This window comes from Oncorhynchus kisutch, linkage group LG12 (assembly GCF_002021735.2).
Source record: "Oncorhynchus kisutch isolate 150728-3 linkage group LG12, Okis_V2, whole genome shotgun sequence".
Taxonomy (NCBI): Eukaryota; Metazoa; Chordata; class Actinopteri; order Salmoniformes; family Salmonidae; genus Oncorhynchus; species Oncorhynchus kisutch.
This window is the reverse complement of record NC_034185.2, coordinates 37,860,847-37,880,075: the sequence shown is the minus strand read 5'-3', so window position 1 is coordinate 37,880,075 and position 19,229 is coordinate 37,860,847. Positions and strand designations below refer to the sequence as shown.

The 19,229-nt window shown below is 44.6% G+C and overlaps 1 protein-coding gene across 4 annotated transcripts in view; it reads right to left on the bottom strand.

Moving 5' to 3' along the window:
* The window catches only part of LOC109900967 (serine/threonine-protein kinase PAK 5), a 112,496-nt gene that overhangs the window by 52,881 nt on the left and 40,386 nt on the right, over positions 1 to 19,229 (bottom strand). For 2 of the 4 annotated variants that reach the window (XM_031837510.1, XM_020496900.2), the window contains exons 2-3: positions 9,702 to 9,925; positions 3,855 to 3,899 (exon numbers count right to left, since the gene is read on the bottom strand). In XM_031837510.1, coding sequence (XP_031693370.1) covers positions 3,855 to 3,899; positions 9,702 to 9,905 — 249 coding nt within the window. In that variant the 5' untranslated portion in view covers positions 9,906 to 9,925. The remainder of the gene's footprint in view (positions 1 to 3,854; positions 3,900 to 9,701; positions 9,926 to 19,229) is intronic. The other 2 variants (XM_031837512.1, XM_031837511.1) reach the window with 1 other exon arrangement.

Below are 19,229 nucleotides of genomic sequence, written 5' to 3'. Positions count from 1 at the left end.
TGTGTGTGTGTGTGTGTGTGTGTGTGTGTGTGTGTGCGTGCGTGCGTGCGTGTGCGTGTGTGAAAATACAAAGATAAACTGAAATCAGAGTACAATCAAATTGACATGCAGATAATAGAAACCGGAAAACGATATAATAAAAGAAGTGACCTTTCAACAACCAGCACTGGGCAAACTATTATTCATTAGTCATTCATTATTGAAGCAAAGTAATACAGTCTTGCAGTTCATTGACAGACAGATCATAGGAAGTCTGGGGTACTTTCAACTGAACATTGAGTACTATCCCTTCTCAGTGGAGGAAGTTGATTTGGAGAGAACCCAGTGCCACTAACACCTCCAGTGGTAAGATGAATTGTGTCTTGGTGCTCTGTGTAACGTGTGAACTCTTTAACCCTACACTTCGCTGTTCAAATAGATGTTTCGGCACCTCTCTTTCTCTCTCTCTCCCCCCTCCCGGTCCCATCCGATTTAAGGGCAGAAATCATAGCACCTGGACGCTGCTCCTGAACCAAAATAACTGTCATACTTGCACCAAACGTCACACTTCTCCTAAACAGCACTTCTAATTCATCGATTTCAGTCAGACACTGTAAGGTGACAGTTAACCACTATATAAGCCCATGAAAACACCGCAGATGAACATAAATCCTTCACCCTCCAAATAGCTGACCGCAGTAGAGAACACATCAACACACTGCATAGTGTGACCCACACAACTCACAGCAAAAGAAACAACATGTTTGAAGACCCTAAACTCCGACTTAACATAACAACATGCCACCAACATTTCAGTTTGAGGACAGAGAAACTCCCCCATAAAATAAATGACAGATGAAACCTCTACCAGCGTATCAACGGCTGTTGACACAACTTGAACAGCCATAATACTCCACCTGTGAGAGTGTATGAATCGTTTCTCTGTGGGACTCCAGTGTTGTAGCTCTCTCTCTCTCACACATTGACACTGGTAGTCCCTGTCTCTCTTCCTGTCTTCTCCTCTGGGCCAGCCAACACTTTCCCCTCTCATCTGTGGTGTGGGCCTCTAGGCCCTCCTTATACCCACCCCCATCTACCCCCACCATAACTCACTCTGCCCAGCTGCAACTCCTGGAACCCAGCACGCCCTACACTCTCACATGCCAGCATGCACATACGCACACACCCGCACGCACACGCACACACACACCGCCCCTATCCAGATCTGTTTTCTCCTGTCACATGCCGGGGGGATTGGCACGGTGCAATGACGTCCTGTTGTCAATGACTCTGTCACTGAGCCACTGACATTTCCAGTAGCCAACTAAACACACACACCACAATCTCTCACAGTAGTATTACTGTACACACACTTCTCAGTGGGCTGGACATATTGTTTTCAGTGTACCAGTCTCTCACACACACAAATACACACACGCTGCTCTACTCTTGCTAAGTCTATAGCATAGTCCTTGTGACTGATCTACTTGAAGTCTACACCATGCTAGTCTCTCTATCCCAGCCCAGTTGTAAATCTCAGAATGCTACCATCAGCCAGTGTAGTGTCACACTGACCCTTGTCCCGTCCCAGTCTATCTCCCCCAGTACCATTTACAGCTTCTTACTGCCTTACTGTAAACCAGGGACACAGCTGAGGATATAGAACCCCACCCCCCCACCCCATCTCCACAAACACAAACACACACACACCACTGTCCCTGTGTTACTACCCTTCAGGGTCAATTATCCCCAGTACTTCACAGGATCTGGCACCATGAGGGTGTCAAGCTAATGTGCTGCATGAGCCTCAAACCGATATTAACCCCCCCACTGCCAGAGTATACAATGTTGTCAAATGGGAGGAATTGACGATAGGCAAACATTGGCTGGCTTTTTGAAAAGAGAAGAGGGAAAATAACATATCCAACAATATTTATAATACAACAAAAAAACGACTGAGCTTAATATTACGACGCATGGTAATAAAGTGTTCCTCTGAAGAAGGGGGTTGGTGGTGGGCTCAAGAACATAAAACATCTCACCGCCACCGATAATCCAATGGCTAGCTCTATCTCTCGAACCCAAAGCCAGCTACTGTAGCTCACTCTCTCCCTCAGGGCCACAGAGATGTTTTAGACATGGAAATGCTGTTAGCGCTTTGCGTTAGCCTACTTCTGGGGGAAGGGGCTTGGATGAGGAGACGGGCAAGAATAAAGAATAAAGGTAGTGATATGGAGCACTTCCATCTGGGAGAGAGGAGAGAGTGCATACAGACCCAAACCTTCTAAAGGAGAGAAAGTAGGGGTGGAGCGGAGGAGAGGAGAGTGGAGGGGGTAGAGTAGGGTAGAAAGGAGAGGAAAGCATGAAGGGAAACAAGTGAAGGAGGAGATTGAAGGGGAGAAAATGAATAAACTATGAGTGCCAGCCAGAGGGCGATGTTGGGAGTTATTTGAGCAACAATGACCGCTCCAACCTTCCTAACCCTACCAAAACACACACACACGTCACACTGACCTTTTCCTCTGTCCCCTTTACAGTACCAATGAGAATGCTAGGAGACTGCCAGGCAAAGGAACACACACGTAGATACACACACATACACGCACACACACATCTCGACATAGTGCTGGGGGGGCCTGCCAGCCAGAGGTAGAGTAGCATCACTCATGTGTCATTACAACAAAGAGAGAGGGACATCAGACCAACACAGAGAGATAAATATAGCACAACCCACCCTGTGACTCAGCCATACAAACACTTGCGCACGCGCACACACACACATATGGATGCACATGCCTCTAATGAGACCAACAAAGACAGGAGAGATGAGAAAGAGGGAGGAGGAAAGAGAAAGGGAAAGCAACAATATGGTTGTTTGGTTCGCTACAATCGCTGATACCTTCGCCTTTGCTCTCAAAAGCAGAGAAACAAGATTCAAATCACAGAATCAATCATTTATATACCACTTATGAACTATTTATAAGGCATTTATAAAACATTAAGAGAACCTACTGTTCATCTTCAAATAGGAAAATATCATTATTCCGTATCGTCCCTTCAACACCCAGAGACTGCACATCATATGTCATTCATTTATGTGGAGAGAAACATTGATGAGTTACCAGATGAGAGGAGCTGCAGTGTGTGCGTGCGTGCGGGTTTGTGTGTATGCGAGCTGGAGCTGAGTAATGGGACTGGCTCAGGCCAGTCGGTTAGTTAGTTGTTGGCTGAGCAGGGAAGGTTCTGGGGAACGGCAGAGAGGGTTCTGAAAAACATGCAAAACCCTTACGACCGGTTTCCCTTCTGGCTCTGTATCGAACCTGGGTTCAAGTACTATTTGAAATCTTTCAAATACTTTTCCCACTTGCTTTAGCCTGCTTGGAAGGCCAGGCGGGTGGGGTTTACACTTTCTAGGCTTTTCTATTGGTTTCATGGCAACGGTCAAGCTCAATCAAGCGCCGTTGCAGTATAAAACAAATATTTCAAATGGTATTTGAACCCATGTCAGCTTTGTATAGCAGGCCATTGGAGGACCCATTTCACATCCATATCAGCACATCAATGCGAGCACTCGGAAATAAATAGTATATACAAATAAAAATTAAACAACATTCTGCTATGGTTACAGAACAGTGACTTTTCGGGGTCATGCGTATGATTGAAAAAAAGAACTAGCAAAAATATGTCATATGTACTATGCCCCTCCCCTACCACGACCTTAACACACTACCTCCGACTGAATGCATGTGGCCAGGTAGTGCCGGAAAGATGCAGGAAAAGGAAACAGAGGTTTGTGGATGTGATTGTGTGTGACCGAAAAAGGAAGAGAAAAGAGAAGAACAGAAAAGGGAATTGAAGGGTAGTAGAAGTCATACTTTTCGCAAGGGTGTTTCGGCCGACCGGATTTTCTTGGGAGATATCTGTGAAGAGAGTAAGATAATTAAAGTCTTGTTTTCCCCTCTTCAGAGATATCTCCAATGGCAACAGTGCTGTTCTAGAAAAATCAAGTTTCACAAGAAACGTGTTTGTGTACTTGCTGCCGCCGCTGTCTAAAACCTTTATTAGGTTAGTGGCAGAAAGTACATTGAGGTTAGAGGTTAGACAGGAAGTACTTAACTATATATCTGATGTCATATCCTGTGATGTCATGTCATCTTGTTCCAATTCTCCCGAAATGCCCGTGGCTCCTCATAAACTAGCCTAGCTTAGCGGCTAATGCTGAAGATAATAGCCTATGTCCCATTGCTTTAAACAAGCTACCGCTACAAATTTAGCTAGCGTTGCGCAGTAGACCACTGTTATATAGGGAGCATTTCAATACTGGTCAATTGAGTACTAGTACAGCTAACTAAGCAAGTTGCTGCTTATTTCTTTACCTAAGATGATGGTCTACTGCTATAAGAACATTTAGATTAAACTTCCTTGAATGTCTCGGTTTGTGATGTGCCAGCTCACCATTACCGTAAGTCTGATGTGACATCTAACTAAGTGCTTCTCTTTAAGGATTATTTGCACTGTTGTTGACAATCAAGAACGATTAGTTTGTTTTTTCATTTGAGCAGTGGCAGCTATTCAGTTCGATTGTTAAAATATCAAAACAGCTGCCGAAACGATAACGTGTATGTCCGTGTCGTGGGTGTAATAACAGTAAATGAAAGCAGGTGTAGTGACACATAGGACACAGGGTGTGAGGGCTGAGGGCCGAGAGCCACACATGCAGTATGAAAGGGGACACCACAGACAGGGAGTAGGACTGACACTACCACTGGCTGGGAACCCCTAGGTACAACAACAGCTAACAGCCCGGGCATAATGGATAGAATCCCTTCAGGAGCCACTCTGGTGCATCCTAAAGGAGTAGCGTATTTTAAACAAGCACCACAACTTCAAGGCCTGCTTCTACATAAACACGCATAGGCTGTAGCACGGTGGTGGAATGCATCTGACTGTTGGAGATTCAATGCCTCTGTGTTATTACTTGTATCTGCCCCTATCGGGGGGGGGGGGGGGGGGGGGGGGGGGGGGGGAAACGACATTATAAATAATCATTGAACAACAACACAGCATTTGGGAGACACTCAGAAGAGGCAGGGACAAGGAGGAACACAGTCACAGAGGTGGAGGAAACACGGGCCATTCATCTCGCAGTGTCATCTGCAAAGAGATTGTATTGTTTTGCCAAGCAGAATGATAGGATATTGAATTTTCACGGAACCATTACTAGTTACCCCCAGCTAACAATTCTAGGGAGAGAGAGAGAACGTTTTTGTTACCCGTAATGTTCCCCAAATGTTTGTTTCCAGTTTTCCATTAGTTAGGGGAACATTCTAGCCATGTTAGCAAGAACCTTCTGAGAACCTTTTCAGCATGTTTAGTGTTAAAGTTAGGAGAATATTCCCCTTAATGTCAAGTAGAACCTATCTAGAACGTGGTTACAATGCTCTCGGAATATACACCTTTTAACGTTCAAGACACTTTTCATGGGACGTTGCAAGAACATCCCCGTGTCCAGCTTTCTGAGGTTTAGGAGAATGTTCCAACAACGTCACATCAAACATACACAGAACATGGTTGCCATGTTCTCGCAACCTCTTGGTTCCCAGCATTCAGATATTCCATAGTCCAGCATTCAGATACACCATCATGTCTCTATCAGTTCTCACTTTATTTGACTATTCTGTCATCGTTAAATCTGATGTGGTTATTTCGACAATTGAAGGCCTTTCCGTGTAGTTGTCTAGTGTTTGGTGGGGCCTGTTTTAAAGGATGCTCCTGAATCTCTATGATCAATAAAAGTGTCTTGTGTACTTTTAACAGAGCTGAGGTCCACTGCAAAGTGCACTCACCCTATTGCTTACACCTATCAAGTTGTTTCAGATCTACATTAAGAGTTCATCTGGACAGGGCCTAACTATACTGGTCCAATAAGCACATGCCCTAAAGATACTGTATACCTAATTGGGAGAGTGGTTAGTGTGTTTGTCATTGGTCCTGGTGGCCTGTGTTTGAGACCCGCTTAGGGGATTCACCCCACTCTCATTTCCTTGGCAACATACAGTATGTTAATGTCATTATTTGGCAACAGTTACAACACACCGATCTGATCTAATTCCAATGTGTTTTTGCATTGAAAGCTAAGCATCTCAAAGAGAATGCTCTGTGTCTTCTTCAAATCCACACCACGTATACCATGTAGAACAATGTGTCCCTGATAAGGAATCAGCTCTCGTCATTGCCTTTCTCTCTGGAACAGTCCTGACTTGCTGCCAATACATGGTCCCAGGTGGTAGTGTTGCTTCTGATAGAAACATACTGTGTACCCAGAACATGGTTGCCATATTCTCAGAATGTGTATATTTGCAGTAGCGTGTCTGTACTTTCTCATGTACATTCTCACGTTTGCCATTTAAGCAATGATGACGCCAGTAATACCAAAACAGTACACAACGTAGACATCTCCAAGTTTTAATGTGGAAAAATAGACAAATTCCAAAAGGATCACTTCAGACCAGTGTTGGGGTAATAATTACTTACAGTTACTTTTATGAGTAACAGAGTAATATAACAAGTAACTGTCTTCAAATATTGTAATATTATGAGTTACTTTCCCAAGTAACCTGTATATTACTTTCAGAAAGTTATATATACCGGCATGTTACATGTAATACTTAAAGCCTTGTCCTCGTGCTAATGGAATTCATCCTATAGGTTTACCTGTTTCCAATAGCCTATCGTAAAGTTTGAAACAGAAGAAAGACGGCAGCTGGGTTGTCAACCCGCTTATTCTGTTCCTCGTGGAAACGCTCCCATTATTTTGGAGTTGTTCGCGAAGAAAGAGAACAACATTTTAGTCAAATGAAAACTCTGCAAAGGCAGCATTGATCTCTTTGTCCAGAAACACCACACCGAAGCCTGCAGAAGCAGCTGGAGGTCGTGCACAAAGGCACAAAGCCGGTAGCCAGTTCCAGAGATGCGTGAATGAGGAGACATCTATAAACCATTGTGATAATAAAGAAAGATGCAAAAACGACATTTCCAAGTGCTCTAATGAAATATCCATAGAAACAATTGGAATGGTTGATAAATGCATTTCAAAAGGGCAATAATGACATTAACGTGTTTTGCTAAGAACGTGAGAGTAGGGGGACTCCGGTAGAGGGTCTCGAACCCAGGCCAACAGCACCAATGAGAAATGCCCTAACCACTGTCCCTATAAGGAATATCACTGCACTGTGTCATTAGTGGGCAAGTACAGTTAGGCCCTGTCAAGATTAAACCCTAACCCCTCCCCCATTGGCATTTGTGAAGATCTTACACAACTTGATAGGTGTAAGCAATAGAGTGAATGCACTTTGAAGTGAATCTCAACTCTGTTAAAAGTATACTCAATCAAATATTGTATTGATCATAGTGATTCAGGGGTATCATTAAAGCTGGTGAATATGTCCCTCCAACATTAGACAACTAGACAGAAAGCCCTTCAATAAGTGAGAATAGTCAGATTAACTGATACATGACACAGCCTTGGTGGCATAGTAGGAAGATTGGAGTACTGTGGGCCAAGAGGATGTGAGTTCAAATCCCAGTTGAGGACATATTGAATAATAATGACATGTACTGTATGTTCAAGGCACCGTGTGTGAGTATCTTTGACAGACAAAGTGCTATGAATGGATAACTCAGGGCCTTGACTGGCTCAGAAGACAAGATGTGATCAATTGATGAAATATTCTCCTAATAATATATATTCTGGGAACATGGCAACTGTGTTTGGTGGGACATTGTTGGAATATTCTCCTAATCCACAGGAAGCTGGATATGTGAATGTTTAACTTTGCATGTCTAGAACATGAATAGCTTATGTTCTGAGAACATGACAACCATGTTTGGTGGGATGTTGATGGAATATTCTCCTAATCCACAGAAAACTGGACACAAATGTTCTTGCAATGTTCTCGTTAAACGTGTCTAGAACATAATAACCACGTTCTGGGTACATTTGATTTCAAATAAAGGGAATGGTCTCTTGCAAACATCCCTTGCACAGCACGGGAACATTCCTATGAAAAAGTTAGTTAATGACCGAATGAGACTAAGTTCTCTAAAGTTGTGGGAACGTTTGTTGTTAGCTGGGATGGCAGCTCTTTTGATATCTTCACGTTTGGCAACAATCTTGGCCAAAGATAACTTTGTCTTTCAGGACCATCCAATCATCACCTTAAGTGTTGTAAGTGTATGTAAGTGACTGGAAGTAATAGACACTCCCAGGATCAATAATGGAAAGACGAAGGATGTAACAGTCAACCCGTTAATAGACCAGTATTCCTGGATAGCTCAGGTACTATCAGAAGTTCTATCTCTTCTTACAAGGTCTATGGCTTCTTAGAGACTTGAGGAAGTGTGTACTCATGTCGTTGAAGAATTGCCCATCTTCCCTCCATATAAAGACAACATAACAGCTCATAACAGGTGAAAGGAGCCAGACTGGTGCTCAAAGACACTGGGTGTGTATAGATAGGTACTTTAGAGAGACACAGACAGACAGACAGACAGACAGACAGACAGACAGACAGACAAGACAGACAGACAGACAGACAGACAGACAGACAGACAGACAGACAGACAGACAGACAGACAGACAGACAGACAGACAGACAGACAGACAGACAGACAGACAGACAGACAGACAGACAGACAGACAGACAGACAGACAGACAGACAGACAGACAGACAGACAGACAGACAGACAGACAGACAGACAGACAGACAGACAGACAGACAGACAGACAGACAGACAGACAGACAGACAGACAGACAGACCGACAGACAGACAGACAGACAGACAGACAGACAGACAGACAGACAGACAGACAGACAGACAGACAGACAGACAGACAGACAGACAGACAGACAGACAGACAGACAGACAGACAGACAGACAGACAGACAGACAGACAGACAGACAGACAGACAGACAGACAGACAGACAGACAGACAGACAGACAGACAGACAGACAGACAGACAGACAGACAGACAGACAGACAGACAGACAGACAGACAGACAGACAGACAGACAGACAGACAGACAGACAGACAGACAGACAGACAGACAGACAGACAGACAGACAGACAGACAGACAGACAGACAGACAGACAGACAGACAGACAGACAGACAGACAGACAGACAGACAGACAGACAGACAGACAGACAGACAGACAGACAGACAGACAGACAGACAGACAGACAGACAGACAGACAGACAGACAGACAGAAGACAGACAGACAGACAGACAGACGACAGACAGACAGACAGACAGACAGACAGACAGACAGACAGACAGACAGACAGACAGACAGACAGACAGACAGACAGACAGACAGACAGACAGACAGACAGACAGACAGACAGACAGACAGACAGACAGACAGACAGACAGACAGACAGACAGACAGACAGACAGACAGACAGAAGACAGACAGACAGACAGACAGACAGACAGACAGACAGACAGACAGACAGACAGACAGACAGACAGACAGACAGACAGACAGACAGACAGACAGACAGACAGACAGACAGACAGACAGACAGACAGACAGACAGACAGACACAGAGAGGTAGAGAGAGGATCCCAGAGAAAGAACAAAGAAAGACAGAAAGAAAGGCATCTGAGAATACAGACAGACAGAGTAACACCATTTGTCCACCGGTACTCTACCTTCATAGGAGCCAGCTGTATGGGTGTGATATAGGAGGGGTCCACCATGGGCTTGGGTCTGTTGGCTGTGTCTGCCAGAAGACTCTGCCATTGCTGGGGCAGACCTGTGAACTTCTGCTCCCGCTCGTCGAAACCAGTGTGGACCCGGTGCTCGAAGTTAGACGGAGCCGAAATCTCTAGCCTCTTCTTCTTTTTCCCAAACATGCTGGAAAACCCGGACAAACCTGGAAAAAACAGCAAGATATTTTAGAAAAATCTTGGGAATCCCAATAAACAGACATAGCGGTCCAAACCCACTAATACTGTACATACATTATGAAGTCGATATACAGGTAACTGCCAAAATAAAGGAAACACCAGCATACAGTAAAGTTTTGCCACCATGAGCCACCAGAACAGCTTCAATACGCCTTGGCATAGATTCTACAAGTGTCTTGATTCGACAGCATTCCTCCATGAGAAATTCAAAAATTTGGTTGATTGTGATTGACACACACACACACACACACACACACACACACACACACACACACACACACACACACACACACACACACACACACACACAGTTATTAGGACACAGGCTAGTCGAGATATCTCCCACTTCAACACTTATAGCTTTATTGACCTGTACTTAATGTTCTTTATGCATTATGCAGTGGGGTAACTAGCTGGAGAAACAGGTTAAGTGCATGTGGGAGAGAGAATCAATGTTATAGCCTAGTTTATGCAGTACAATAAAATGCCCTCCATTATCCACACCCACACTGTATGAGGGCGCGCACACACACACACACACACACACACACACACACACACACACACACACACACACACACACACACACACACACACACACATAGTGTGGCATAGTTGGCATGTCATTTGTTGATGGTCTGCTGTTTATTCAAACTCGTATGGTGTTGAAGACTTGTCAACTTGATTCAGCTGCGAGATGAAGATTTGTTTTCCCAAAGCTTGTTTCATAATACTATTAATGCTGATGGGCTTCGTGGTTTGAGCGGAAATGGAGCAAGAGACTAACCGTTTAACACTACTTGTGATTCACTGGCACTTTGATGGGCAATCACTTATTTCTCCAAATCCACGACATCTTTGGTAACAGTTTGTAGAAGAGGATAGTTCTCCACACACAGATAGATAGATTCACCATGTCGTCATCCACCGTGTTGTCATCACTCTGTTGGTTTGGTCTGAAAGGAGCTTATTGTATCCCTGTCTTCCTGTCTCTCTCCCCTGTAGGAACATTGTCTTCTAGTGGAAACAAATGTTTTCTCTGTCTGTCCGTATCACCGGTCCGGACCTCCGCCGTGCCAGCCAGATCCAGCAACACATACAGACCAGCCCTGCCAGGCCAGCTGCAGTAGCCACGGTGAGTGGACAGAGGGACAGAACAGATGGTTAGAGAGACAAGCTAAGGAGAGGGATAGGCTAGTGAATTTGTGTTTGTGCCTTCAAAGAAGCCCTGTCTAAGTAAATATGAAGATCTATCTGACTCTGAGCACCTGAGGAGCAGCCCCATGAGCCCATGCAAATACCCCAATAAAGTAGCTCTGGCCAGTGACAGTGCCTTATAAAAAATATAATATACAGTGAGGACCCCAACAAGTAGCGCTAACAGGTGCCCAAACTAGAGCTGATAGAATGATTAATGGAGTCTTTCTCATTCAATCTGCATACACTCCCTCAGGTAAGACATTAGGCTGATTTAGGGAGGGAGGGAGGGAGGGAAGAAGAAAGGAAAGGAGGGAGGATATGTGAAGAAAGGGAGGAGAGTGGTGTGATCAGGAGGTGAAAGAGATGGAATGATGAGAGGAGGGCAGTGTAGGGGAGTAGTGTACTACATATACTGTAGTTCAACTATTTATTTTACTACATTTTCAGTGGCTTGGTTGTCGTTGAACTAAATTCAAATCTAGGTAGTGTTTTCAGTTAATTATTTTTTTTGCTGTGTAGTGGAACTACACACTACATTTTTTGCAAAACTAAAAAATGGGTGAAGTTTGCAATCAGCCTATTCTCACATGAGAATAGGCTAAATTACACATTCTGTTATCCATATGACGCCAAAGTGATCTGTTCTTCCAATTTGTTGTCCATGACAATTCAGATTTACATATGCACATTTTTTACTAAATAGTTTAGATGTAGTGAACTACATTTTTTTAGTTAAGTAAACCATATATTTCGCTTTAGTGAGCACCCGAGGGGCGTAGGACTGGGTAAGACCCGCTTTTGGCCCCAACTGTTGGCTAAATGACTCAGTACAAGGTGTGGCAAATATTCACAGAGACTTAATTGACTGCAGCTGCACACCTTAGACACCTGGCTGCAATTAGGGCTGCAGCAGCAGTATATAGACCATGCAGTGGCATGCACAAGGGGCAGAGAGGTCAATGAGGCCAGTGGGTGGCCAATAGTGGGTGGCCGATTGTGGGTGGCCGATTGTGGGTGGCCGATTGTGGGTGGCCTTGAGGTGGGGGGTAAGAAGGAGGACAGGAAAAAAAGTGGAGCATATTATAAGTAAATATGGAATGGGGGAATGCACAAATATTCTGGAAGATCTCATAAAGGAGAAGATGGCAGACAGGAAAAAAATTAGAAAAGTGGAACGGATTGGTGGATCACACAACTTTTAGAAGAGCTACAGAAGGAAACTGAAAGTGATGAGAGTGAGGATGAGGATGAATTAACTGCGGTGGCAGGTGCGGTGAAGCAGTTTGAACCTCGTCCTGATGATGAACATGATGATACTGGCTCAGTGGGAGTGCGATCTTTTTGAGAGAATGGATCCTTGCCTTCAGGCAGATCAATATGTGGTGTCAAGTTGGTTGGAGAAGAGGTTGGGTCGGTGAAAGTGACTCGTGTTGATTTTTTTTTCTTTTTTTCCGTTTCTGCCGTCCAGAGGGAGCAGGCACTTCGCACCACACGACTGAGGACAAGAACTGTCACTTGCTTTCCTCTCCGGAGTAGGGAGCCATCGAAAATAGTGGTAACTCGAGTGGCATTGAGGAGGATCAACTGAAGCTGAAGATTCCAGTTGTCTGTGAAGCCCGCCGTTTGGTGCGACTCAGACCCGGTGACGCAAAGTCTTTACCAGATAAAGTCGAGTTAGGATATGTCTGTTATCCTCTGAGAACCTTAGACCCGACTCCAGTACGGTGTTTTAGGTGTCAAGCTTATGGTCATGTGGCAGCAGTGTGTCAGAGTGAGAATCCTAGATGTGAGAAGCGTGCAGGAGCACATGAGACATAGGAATGTGTAGCATCGGTGAGTAAACCGAGGCCAATAGAGTGATAGTAATAGCATGTCCTTCAGTAAGTTATATATTTTTTTTTGGGGGGGGGGGCATGGTTGTCAATTTGTACCGCAGGAATGGAATCTAAATCACAGAGGATAAGGATAGATGTTGTGGCGGCAGCTGCAGAGATGTACACTACCTGACCAAAAGTATGTGGCCACCTGCTTGTCTAACATCTCATTCCAAAAACCATGGGTATTAATATGGAGTTTGTCCCCCCCCCCCTTTGCTGCTATAAACAGCCTCCGCTCTTCTGGGAAGGCTTTCCACTAGATGTTGCAACATTGCTGCGGGGACTTGCTTCCATTAAGCCACAAGAGCATTAGTGAGGTCGGGCACTGATGTTGGGCGACTAGGCCTGGCTCGCAGTCGGCGTTCCAATTCATCCCGAAAGTGTTCGATGCAGTTGAGGTCGGGGCTCTGTGCAGGCCAGTCACATTCTTTCACACCGAGCTCTACCAAACTTTGCAGTTGCTACTATGCATTGGGGCAGGTAGCGTTCTCCTTGCATCCGCCAAACCCAGATTTGTCTGTCGGCCTGCCAGATGGTGAAGCGTGATTCTTCACTCCAGAAAACGAGTTTCCACTGCTCCAGAGTCCAATGGCGGAGAGCTTTACACCACTCCAGCCGACGCTTGACATTGTGCATGGTGATCTGAGGCTTGTGTGCGGCTGCTCGGCTACGGAAACCCATTTCACAAAACTCCTGTCTAAGAGTTCTTGTGCTGACATTGCTTCCAGAGGCAGTTTGGAACTTGGTAGTGATTGTTGCATCTGAGGAAATATGATTTTTACGTGCTTTTGAGCTTTTAGGCCACAAAACTTCACAGCTGAGCTGTTGCTACAAGACGTTTCCACTTCACAATAACCGCACTTACAGTTGTTAGGGGCAGCGCTAGCACGACAGACATTTGACGAACTGACTTGTTGAAAAGGTGGCATCCTATGGCGGTGCCACGTTGAAAGTCACTGAGCCCTTCAGTAAGGACATTCTACTGCCAATGTTTGTCTATGGAGATTGCATGGCTGTGTGCTCAATTTTTATACACCTGTCAGCAACTGGTGTGACTGAAATAGCTGAATTCACTAATTCGAAGGGGTGTCCACATATTTTTGTACATACTGTACTTGGGTGTACGGAATATTACAGCAGAATAGTTCCAAGATGTTTTGAATGATAGTGTCCCGTCCTCCCAGGCTACTGGTCTGGAGTAGTATTTGATAGGGCCAAAGTAGTGGAATAGTGGTGAGGTTGTAATGGGTGCAGGGTTAGTTGGTAGGGCAATTATTATAATTGATTTCAAATTGTAATGAATTCATACTACAGAATAGTAGGTTGATGCAAAGCCAATACAGTAGGTGGTGGCAGGCACCTATCTTGTATGGGGACTGCCATAGTACCAAAGAAGAGGGAGAAAGAGCTGGGAGGAGGACCCGCTGAAGCTCCGTCATAATTGTTGGACCAGCCAGCACCCTAATATGCCTAAGGTTAGAAGTTCTCTCTGTGTTGGGGTTAAATATGATCTTCCCCAGCTATTTAAGTTGAGTTATCGCTGTGAAAGGGCCAGTACTTGATTTTAAGGTTTTACATTTGAGTGAACACTCTTTTGGGTACCTGAATATTCCCCTACCTGTCAAACATGTTGAGTTAACTAAATCCCTGTTTGAGAACTTCATTGCCTTGTCTGACTCTTGGTTTTGCGCTACCACGCATGTGACACACTGATCCGCAGAGTTGTTACAGTAGCTTAACTTCTTCCAGTGTGAAGTCATTGGTAGCTTGGTAAACCACATTTTCAGAGTAGCTTCACCAACACCAGAGGGAGGGAGGGAGATGGAGTGGCAGGGACACACATGCATAACTAGCATGCCTTTCACGTCTTCCCCAGAATAACCAGCTAACACGCACATTCCTGCATTCTCTGACTCCATCTCCCTATGCTCCGTATCCATATTTGACCTGCCAATCACCTCCTTACGCACTGCGGACCTGTCAACAAGGCTTTTCCTCATTGGCTGAGTGCCAGTACCACCTCTACTGATTGGCCGAAGCCGTCTGACATTTTACTATTCTTATCCCTAACCACCAGTGTGTCCTTTGGAAAGTGAAACGGCAGCATTCATCCACTCTACATCTATTACATCCGTACTAAAAATAGAGCTGAGTGAATTACGTCAACAAGCAGAAAACTAAAACACTATCTCTGGATATAAGGGACAAACACTGGCTAGCTGCCTTAACTAGACCTGGGGGAGTGGGCCCAGAAGGGTGTGCAGGCTTTTGCTCCAGCCCAGCACTGACACACCTTATTTAACTAATCAAGGGTTTGAGGATTAGTTGAATCAGATGTGTTAGTGCCAGACTGGAACAAAAAGCCTGCACACTCTTTGTTTCCATTCAGGACCAGGGCTGGAGAAGACTGATGCTATACACAGACAGAGAACCTCAACCCCAGCAGCACATTTAGGGGGATTGCATCGGGATTAGGAGCAGGCAGAGAGATGCGAGCCAAGGGGCAGTGTGTGTGTGAGATTTGGGAATGGGATTATAGAGGTTAGCAGGGTTTAAGGCCTGATTGTAAGAGAAAGAGGAATACTGGCACAGACTGCTGGACTGCTCGTCTAGGCCACACACACACACGCACGCACGCGCGCATACATGCTCACTCATTTCGGGCAGGCTTTTAAAAGGGGAATGGCATTCACCGTGCATGGCTGGCTTGAGTACTAACAATAGATGAAGTAGAAGTGCAGTTGCATCGTTTCGAGTGAACAGTATTTAAGCGAGGAGCCCTCTGAGAATTCCCCTGTATGGGAAAACCTTACGGGACTACGTAATGCACGGATTGTCTAGGCAGCCAGACCAGCAACCACCGAGCTATAATTTATGAGCAGATTATAAAGCACTTCATGGAGAATAAGGTTATTACAGCAAAGAGGTACAGGAGGTGTCACTGGATGAGAAACAGTAGCCTGGTTAATGCCAAGACGATGAAATGCTATCATGGTAAAAGTGTCAGACAGAGTACATGTGATTGTTCCTAAACAATGCATGGGTAGGTATTGCAAACACAAGTGCGCATGTGTGTGCTCACCTTCAGAGCTGACCTCCCATGACCTCCCGTGTAAAAGTGAGCTCTGCGCCACAGATAAATCGTGGTCGTATCTTAGCCATGTTTCTCACTAGAACTGGTAAAAAAGGAGTTATGAGAGCCTTGCATAACCCAGCTCAACGTAAGTGCCAACCTACACAAACATATACAACAACGTTACACCCACACACACATGCACACACAAACACACAGACACACACACATTCCCCAGCATGGCAGATCGCCCTCCACACAGACTAAGAGGGGCAGGGTTCTTGACTCCCAGGCTGATTTGTCTCAAGCCATCTGTCGCCATCTGAGCCATGGCAGGCGTTTCCCTGCACCCAAAACCCAGCCACGACACACACACTTTTGCACGTGTGTGTGTGTGTGTGTCTCTGCGTGTATGAGAAAGTATGTACAGTGGGTTCTGGAATTATTGGATCCCTCGATAAAGATGAGCAGAAAAGACTGTCGAAAAGAAATAATACCAATGCTGAGCTACGTATATTGTATGCAAAAAATGTTTTATTTTATTTTATGCTTGTACAGATTTTGTTAAACACGGAATATATTTTTATACATATACAGTGCATTCGGAAAGTATTCAGACCCCTTGACTTTTTCCACCTTTTGTTACGTTACAGCCTTATTCGAAAATTGTTAGATTGAAAAAGATTCCTCATCAATCTACACAAAATACCCCATACTGCCAAAGTGAATTTTTTTATTTTTTTGTGTGCAAATGTATTAAAAATAAATATCAAAAATACCCTTTGCTATGAGACTCAAAATTAAGCTTAGGTGCATCCTGTTTCCATTGATCATCCTTGAGATGTTTCTACAACTTGATTGGTGTCCACCTGTGGTAAATCCATTGATTAGACACGATTTGGAAAGCCACTCACCTGTCTATATAAGGTCCCAAAATTAACAGTGCATGTCAGAGCAAAAACAAAGCCATGAGGTTGAAGGAATTCGCTGTAGAGCTCCGAGACAGGATTGTGTCTAGGCACAGATCTGGGGAAGGGTACCAAGACATTTCTGCAGCATTGAAGGTCCCCAAGAAGCCTCCATCATTCTTAAATGGAAGAAGTTTGGAACCACCAAGACTCTTCCTAGAGCTGGCCGCCCAGCCAACTGATCAATCGGAGGAGAAGGGCCTTGGACAGGGAGGTGACCAACAACCCGATGGTCGCTCTGATAGAGCTCCAGAGTTCCTCTGTGGAGATATGAGAACCTTCCCAAAGCACAACCATCTCTGCAGCACTCCACCAATCAAGCCTTTATGGTAGAGTGGCGAAACGGAAGCCACTCCTCAGTAAAAGGCACATTACAACCTGCTTGGAGTTTGCCAAAAGGCACCTAAAAGACCCTCAGACCATGATTCTCTGGTTTGAAGAAAACAAAATGGAACTCTTTGGCCTGAATGCCAACCGTCACGTCTGGAGGAAACCTGGCACCATCCCTACAATGAAGCTTGGTGCTGGCAGAATCATGCTGTGAGGATGTTTTTCAAAGGCAGGGACTGGGAGACTAGTCAGGATTCAGGGAAAGATGAACGGAGCAAAGTATATGAAAACCTCCTCCAGAGCACTCAGGACCTCAGACTGGGGCAAAGGTTCACCTTCCAACAGGACAACGACCCTAAGCACACAGCCAAGACAACCCAGGAGTGAATTCGGGACAAGTCCCTGAATGTCCTTGGGTGTCCCAGCCAGAGCCCAGACTTGAACCCGATCGAACATCTCTGGAGAGACCTGAAAATAGCTGTGTAGCAACACCCCCCCATCCAACCTGACAGAGCTTGAGAGGATCTGCAGAGAAAAATGGAAGAAATTCCCCAAATACAAGTGTGCCAAGATTTTAACGTCATACCCAAGAAGACTCAATGCTGTAATCGCTGCCAAAGGCGCTTCAACAAAGTACTGTCTAAAGGGTCTGATTTTTATTATCTTTCCAAAAAGCATTTTTTTCTCTCATTATGGTGTATTATGTGTAGATTGATGAGGGAGAAAACAATTGAATCCATTTAAGAAGAAAGCTGTAAACATAACAAAATGAGGGGAAAGTAAAGGTGTCTGAATACTTTCTGAATGCACTGTATAGCACAAATATGTACGTTTTTGTGTGATTAAGAGCCGCAGTCCCTATTTAGGCACAACAAAGGCGTTACAAATGTATACTGAACCAAAATAGAAATGCAACATGCAACAATTTCATTGATTTGACTGAGTTACAGTTCATATGAGGAAATCAGTCAATTGAAATAAATTAATTAGGCCCTAATCTATGGATTTCACGTGACTGGGAATACAAATATGCATCTGTTGGTCACAGATACCAAACTTAACATTTTAGATTGGGCTTTTACTGTCCCCAGCACACGTGTGTAATGATCATTCTGTTTAATCAGCTTCTTGATATGCCACACCTGTCAGGTGGATGGATTACACGCCAGCAATTTGAGCCCGGGAACGAGGTTACAAATGTAGACATTTTCCCCCTTTTTTCCCTCCACCCCAGGCATTTTCATTACAATCCAAAAGGCGTTTCTTAAACACCAAAATATTATGCTCCATTTTTGGTCCCTGTCATCTTCATTACAAGCAGTATTTCTTATAAAGGCCAGTGAGTTCAAATGTGGCCCACAATCTACACTGAGCGATTGCCCTAAAAGAGATCCTAAACTAAACCCACAACTCGGATGTTGCTAAGACCATGTTCAAATCTACAGAGCCGTCAAGGCATCCGATCTGTGGCCTGACAGCCTCACCTGTTAAGGTACAGTCTGCTGCTACAACACCACATGGTTGACTGTGGTGTGGTAGCACCACATTTTTTATTGACTGTACCAACCCAATGAGTACTGTTTTTATGCTCTTGTTCTTCAGTTGGTCTTACGTTCTCTCTGTTGTGAAATTGTTGTGTTTGCTTTGTTCTATCAGGATTGGATTCCCTCAAGATCTTTTCATTTGGTCCAAAATTCATGTTAAGCTAGAGGTGTATTCTTCCAGGAACATGATCCCAAACAGCCACGTTCTGATCCAGGATCAGAATTCAGCAACAGAGTATGTCCAAGTTTTAAAACTCATGAATGTCACATTTATCTTG